The 7,382-nt window shown below is 37.0% G+C and overlaps 1 protein-coding gene across 4 annotated transcripts in view; it reads left to right on the forward strand.

Annotated features, from left to right (window-relative positions):
• The window catches only part of LOC111620457 (beta-1,3-galactosyltransferase 1-like), a 19,750-nt gene extending 17,261 nt beyond the window's left edge, over positions 1 to 2,489 (forward strand). For 2 of the 4 annotated variants that reach the window (XM_023362381.1, XM_023362380.1), the window contains exon 2: positions 1,334 to 2,489. In XM_023362381.1, coding sequence (XP_023218149.1) covers positions 1,355 to 2,434 — 1,080 coding nt within the window. In that variant the 5' untranslated portion in view covers positions 1,334 to 1,354 and the 3' untranslated portion in view covers positions 2,435 to 2,489. Of the gene's footprint in view, positions 1 to 700; positions 721 to 967; positions 1,216 to 1,333 lie in introns of those variants that run through there. The other 2 variants (XM_023362382.1, XM_023362379.1) reach the window with 2 other exon arrangements.
• Positions 2,490 to 7,382: the final 4,893 nt, after the last annotated feature.

A 7,382-nucleotide genomic window follows, 5' to 3' on the forward strand; every position in this document is an offset into this window, starting at 1 on the left:
ATAAGGCATCTGTGGAGGATGGAAAGGGTGCTTATTGTACCTGTTGTTCTCTCCTGTACAGGTGTGATACCACACACACTACACAAAAGCCTGGGAACATTACAATTGAATAGAAATACATACATCACACTACAGAAGGCCACTATATTGAATACATGCCACATTGTTAGGAAATTCCTGAATACTGACACTGACACTGACACTGACACTGACACACTTATTTAATTTTAGTTTTGTTTTGGTTGCTATGCCTTGACTCTGGTCCGGCATAGTACACAGCCACCGGTTTAACCGAGTATTACCCACTGAACCCAACACAATAATAATAATAAGCGCAGAGCCCAAACGGTTAGGAGTTGAAAGTTGAAATTTGGTACACAGTTAGGGTACGTTAGGAGAACGCACACTAAGAAGGGATTTTTCGAAATTCCTTCCCACGGGGGAGAGGGACAGGATTAAGTCTTAACACTTCCATCAACAATGGAAGTGTTAAGTAACAATGGAAGTGTTAAGTAACAATAAAAGTTTTAAGTAACAATGGAAGTGTCAACAATGGAAATGTTACGTAACAATGGAATTGTTAAGAGAAAGCGACGTGCAATACGCAGGTGCAGTTTTTTTTCGTTTTTGCGGGAAATCGAACATATTTTTAGACCCATCTAAAATTCTCTAATTAGTCTGGAAACAAGGGGATCCAATTCTTGCATTCTGTGAAAACGGGTAAGGTTGACTGTAACGTAATAATCTTTATCTTAGTTATAGTTTTTTTTGCCCGAGCAACGCCGGGCCCAACTGCTAGTTACTGTATATTCTTTCAATACTAATAGTCTCAAACTTGTAAGCTATGTTATTTTTCTTTAATAGTTCTATTAACCTTATCAAATCTGCCTCTTAAAATTCAAAATATCGGGAGAAGGAGTCAAAATTTATTTTTTCCATTGTCATATTCTATAATAGCCAGGAAAGTAGAAATTTAATCAATACAGTTATAAATGTCGGCATGGTCTTGTTTGTAGTTCAATTAGATAAACTGCAGGGCCAAATACTTTAATATTTTACTGCTTAAATCTATATATCTATACATCATATATTAAAGCAAAATGTTCTGTCAACCGCCAACCGAAACCAAAAACTAACACTAGAAAGAAGTGCTATAAATTTGAATATATCATATAATCGAAACAGAAATGTCTAACAAATTAAACCACAATTAAAGTACGTACAAATATTTCAAAAAATATACAGTATTATTAAAGCAAAATTATTTAGAATTAATTAAATTATATTATATGAATATTTTGCAAATTTTCACGCAGTGTTTTTATTTTTACAGGTATTCCCAAGAGTTCTTAATATGATCGAATATTGTACAAAATTTAACAAATTATTGCCGATACTTTGTATTATATCTTTCGTTACAATCATCTTTTATAGTTTGAATATAGATAAAGAATATATTTTAAAAACTTCAGTGAATTTATTTCGAAATCTTAGCCTCATTAACGAAGGACGTTTAGTCACGAATAGTATCAATCGATCATTTTTTAAAATGTACGACGACGAAAATAAGACGATACGTTTTAATATTTCAGATTCCTTTAACGATTCCGAAACAAAAATAGTAAATGCCCATCCATACAAATTCATAATTAACCATTTTGGCTTGTGTGTTAACAATGGGAATAGATTATCTTTATTGATTACGGTGGTTTCGGCAGTTACACACTTCGAAGAAAGGCGAGTGATAAGAGAAACTTGGGGTGGATATGCGAGGAAATTGGGTGCAAAATTAATATTTTTTATTGGGCATCCGAATCAAGAGAACTTGCAGAGCGATATAGTTAAAGAAGATGGCATCCACCACGATATTATCCAAGAGAATTTTTTCGACAGTTACTTGAATTTAACTATAAAAACTATATCCATCTTAAAGTGGGTTTCGAAATACTGTTTTCAAGTTAAACTTGTTTTAAAGATTGACGACGATAATTTTTTGAATGTTGACCGCCTTTTCAAATTCGTAAATGATAAAGTAGAAGCCAAGAGCATGTATGGACTTTTAGCTCATCGATGGATTCCCAGTCGAGATCCGGAAAATAAATGGTTTATGCCCGTAGAAACCTTTCCGAACTATTTTTATCCCGATTTTTTGGCTGGTCCGGCTTATTTATTTACTGGTGATTGTGCTCCCATTTTATACGAAGAAAGTCTTAAAACTGTTCCTCTACACTTAGAAGACGTATTCGTCACTGGAATTTTAGCAGAAGCTACAGGTGTGAAGAGGTTACGTCTGATAGGTGTTAACAATTTGCATCAGATAATTACTCCGTGTTCCTATAAAACTATGATAAACAGCCATGACCATTCTGCCAAAGACATTTGGAGGTTATGGAGTGTAGTGCACGGAAAATTTTTTATTTGTTTTTCGTATTAAAATATTTATTTTAAATAAAGAAATTGTTACAACAACCAATGTGTTACTTTTAAATATTTTGAACGTTTTTATTTTAATATGTATTTAACACCATAATATCAATTATATGTTAAAATAAAAACAAAATTATTTTCAGAAAATATCTTTTAAAACATTTCATTTAGACTATATTCCTGTATAATTTAAAACACAAGATAAGTCAAAAGACGCTTAACCCTCTTTTAGAAAAAAGTGAGCTGGACAGAAAAGTTTTGGTACGATAGAAGCGTGTTAGACCTAAGGGAAACAAACCATATTTATTTGTTAACAGGACGGCCGCCATCTCTAATTCATCTCAGTGTTTAACTCTTTTCGCTCTGTGGGCACTAAGACCTCTTATAAAAGGCCCATTAAGGGTTCGGCCATACCCACAATGATGTGGCCGGGTAGTGAGGGACGGGGTCCAACATATCCTGACGGACCACCCACCGAAAAATTCCTGGGGATTTATCGACCCGTCTGGATTCGATCCCGGGTCCCCAGAGCAGTAGACTGCTACCTTGATCGCTAGGCCATTTGGCCGTCTCTCAACGTTGTTCAACACACGTAAAAGGAGAAATTAGTCAGATTCATTTCTTTCTCACATTAAAGTTAGGTGGAAACAAGTGCTTCGTTGCACTTTTTTCAAAATTCCAGCTTCGTTTCAAGTATCTCATAACTTCTTTCTATTTAAAAAACAAGAACAACGCTGAGATTTTCAACTTCAACCGGCTATCCGGCTGCCGGAAAAACATGTGAATGCTCTAAAAACATCTCACACACTTCGATAAGAAAAGGGTCTACCGCTCGGGAAAATCCGGGCAGGTCGAAAACACCAGAAATTTTTGGGATGATCTGTTCTTGTTATGTCTGATCCCGTCCGTCCTTTCGGTAGCCTCATTTTGGGTCTAACCGAAAATAATCTCTTAGTGCTCACAGGGCAGAAAGAGTAAAAAAGCTCCAGGCTCCATACTAGCTTTCGATGGCCCTTGTCAGATGTGATTTCTCATGAAATCTTTCCACGATTTACAAATAACGAACAAATACCATTTAGGTAACGTTTAGTACTGAATCGAGTAGCGTTGCGGGATAGACCAAAACAAGACTAGGGCAGGAGCGCGAAATTTCGCGCTCCGGCTCTGATCTTGATCTTGATCTTTGTCCATATGTGATGTCTTAAGTTTTTTATACTTACGTATTATCGGTAAAATTTTCAATACGGCTCACGTATTTGGAACTATATTCTGCAAATTGCTCGCTTTCAGAAGTTGTATACAGTAGAGCGTCGTTTATCCGAATCAATTGGGGACTGGAATTGTTCGGATAACTTATTTTTCGGATAACCGATTATGTACAAAAAAATATATTAACCTATCCCATGCTGAAATTTTTCTCCGTTGAGTGTCGCTTCGCGTTCAATTTTCGTCGATGTTAAGCCTAACGTAAACTTTTTAAAATAATAATCGTGGCTATTGTCTCGTTAAAAATTATTTCTTTATTTTTTACAAAATAAATATATTGAATAAAAAAACAAAAAAAATTTATACTTTAGAAGTTAATCTAGTATCAAAAACGTTCGATTCAGCAGGACACACAGTCCTCAGAAAAACACCACACAAAAGTGCTAGTGCTGCCAGCTAAAACACACACATAAACAAAAAAAAATATTGGAGTAGCCCAAGACATAGCCAAAGATTGAAGCGCCACGGCATTATTGAAAATTTAAATTTGCCAACTGGAATTATTTCGGATAACTGACGTTTCGGATAACCGACTTTCGGATAAACGACGCTCTACTGTAGTTTGTAACGGCGAATTGATGTTTTCAGGAAGTAAACTGTTTGGATATTTAATTTCTTCGAAAAGTTTGTTCCTGCCAATGTACTACAGAAAAAGGTGGTATTATGGAACACTGCGGGTATTATGGAACCACCCCATTTCGAACTGATAATAAAATCGAACTGTAGCTGATTGTGACTGAACTGAACCAGGCAGACATCCATAGCGAGGGGAAAACCTGTTTTACTTCAGTTAAACGATCGTCCGTATTTAATCAACAAATTTGTTTTTTCCAAAATTCGCAAGTTGTGAATGCTAAGTGAATTTAATTATTTTTAAAATATATATCGTGTAGTTGTAGGTTCACTGGTGCATGTATTCCGTTCCAGAGACTTAGGGGTACATAATCTGTGTGATGTTCATGTTTTTAAAAATTTGGTCTTGACAGACATAAGTTAATTCAAGATGGTGATGTGTGAAATATGGACCCCATTGGTGCTTTTACAGTAATATGGAACTCAACTCCTCCGAACTTTCTATTTGCAAGCAGACATTCCTCCAGAGCAAGTTGTGAAAAAGACATTAGGTAGAAAGCCAATTCTTCCCGAGAATATCGAAAAGGAGCTGCTGGAATATATATTGTTGATGGAGGTCATATTTTTCTATTATAAAAGCATTTTTGCGATAAAATACATTGGAGTAAATAATTTGGTAATTATTTAACATTTTTTGTCCTTTCCTATTTGTTTTTGGCAACATTAAAACATTTTTTTGAAAATATACAGTAAGGTTCCATATTACCACCCGATTTTCTCTAAGCCTACTTTCGGACTTTTTGTACAAAAGCCTTCAAAAACCATACTTATAATTACACCGAAAAATCCAATTAGAAACATTTAGATTACTAGTTACCAGTACTTTTCGCACAAAAAATGTGAATGTAGTTATGATATCTTGTTTACAATTCACTAAAATGTAATTGGGGTTCCATAATAACACCTTCTCCTCTATATATATATTTTTAAAACAAAATTATTTTAACGTGAATTTTAGTGCGGGTTCGGACCTGTCCAGAGCCTCACATGTCTTCAGTTTCGTAATTAAGTAATTTTTTTACAAATTATTCTTTTTACTGCAAATGTAAGTACCCAGACGAGGATCGACTTGGACGTCCGAAGGGGGGTATTAACAAGATCTTAAAAATCTCCTTTACAACACGAAAGGGAGAAATTAAAGGTCTCGATTAAACAATATTTTTTTTTTTTTTGGAAAAATATTAAAACAAAGGAAGAATGGTGTTGAAAAGACCAAAGTCGGGAAAATGTGGTTAGAGAGGAGTCGGGTTTAGTCGCGATGTTGACCTCTTCCGCGCCCTCCACCAAGTTTCGAATTGTCACCAGGTGACGATAAAAGACCAACGGAAAGGCGACTTTGGGTGTAAAACTGATAAATACGCGCGATTCAAGGACGTGACGTTCTTGGTTCTTGGTGTTCCACTTCAGGATTTTTGAGATCCTGAAAATCAGCAGCGATAGATTTGTTAACTCCTGAAACTTACCGTCGCTCTCCCGTGACGTCTTGCTTCGTCCTGATTCGCCCTTCTCCGGAGACTCTCCCGAAGTCGTGCCGCACGCTACGGGCCGTCGATCGCAACGTACGTTATCGAGGGACCGAAAGGAGAACTTCCAACCGAACGTCGGACTTTTGAGTGGACATTTCATTCGCTCCCCGAGCTGTGTTACGTGGCAACTTTGCAAAACATTGTAAGAAACTTTTGGGTATATAGTGGGTTAGAAGATGGAAAGCTTGTCTCAGAGAGTTATTGCCACTCCAACACAATAGTTGTGACCACACGACGATCCTGACAAACGCACCCAGTCGCTAAGCCCACACAAATATTGCTCCGTTCCTAAAAGTTTTGTTTATTTTTTTATTTATTGCATTAAATTTGGCGTCTCGCGGACAATATTTGCCACCCTCCATTACAACAATACCAATCAATTAAAAAACAATACGCAGTAAAGTGAAAAAAGTGCTTATTCTTCAGTTGCGTCAAAGAATTTTCAAATCCTTCAGTAAGGTATTAACTATGGTATTCAGAATATTCTATAAACATACAAAGTATAAATTAAAATACATATAAATATAGCAGGTGACTGTCGGTAGAAGATAAATTATTTTATAGCTCTTCAATATTTGCATATTTTCGGAACGCAAAGAACTATAGCAAATGCTTTGAATGTCATGTAATTAGTTTTGGAAGGAGCAGATGCTCCAAGACTATAGTTTTGGTGCCCCAACATTTGGTTCCCGGTTAGCCCGCCTCTTAATCCGGCACTATGGCCCAGTGGTCAAGGTGTCAGCATACCGCTCTGTGGATCCGGGTTCGAATCCGGACGGGTCGATAAATCCAAAGGAATTTTTCGGGGAGTGGTCCGTCCGGATATGTCGAGTTCCGTCCTCATCATCCGGCCGCCCCACCGTGGACCTGGCCGAACCCATAATGCTTGCTAAACAAGGCCCTCTTATTCATATAGGGCAGAAAGTTATTAAAAAAGGGGTGGGTTATTTACAAAAATGCTACGTAATGCTACCGTGTTTCCCCGAAAATAAGACAGTGTCTTATATTAATTTTTGCTCTGAAAAAGGGCCTAGGTCTTATTTTTAGGGAATGTCTTATTTTTTCCAGGAAGAAGGATTCACATTCGTTATTGAACAAAAAAATTCCTAAGTCGAACTTAGACGAGAGTGACGTACATCCGGTGTGTCGAACTGTCGCCTTTTTATAGCGTCAACATCAGACTCGATGACCAATTAGTGCTTACTGAACTGTAGCACTATGCAAATGTCATTTCGCGTGATTCCCGGCCGACCAATTAGCCATCACTAGCTGTAACGTTATGCAAATCTGTGATTCCCAAGCCATAGTCTTATGCAAATCATGCCGCGTGGCGTAATTGTCTGCTGACCAATCAGTGGCTGTACTTTGAAAAAGCCAACGGCCACTTTCAACCATCTGTCGATGACCGTTACGACTAAAAAAACTTCGCTAGGTCTTACTTTCAGGGGGAGGTCTTATATTTCGCAATTCAGCAAAATCTGTGCTAGGTCTTATTTTCTGCGGATGTCTTATTTTCGGGGAAACACGGTA

This window comes from Centruroides sculpturatus, unplaced genomic scaffold (assembly GCF_000671375.1).
Source record: "Centruroides sculpturatus isolate CEXI.00-Female unplaced genomic scaffold, Cexi_2.0 scaffold28, whole genome shotgun sequence".
Lineage (NCBI taxonomy): Eukaryota > Metazoa > Arthropoda > Arachnida > Scorpiones > Buthidae > Centruroides > Centruroides sculpturatus.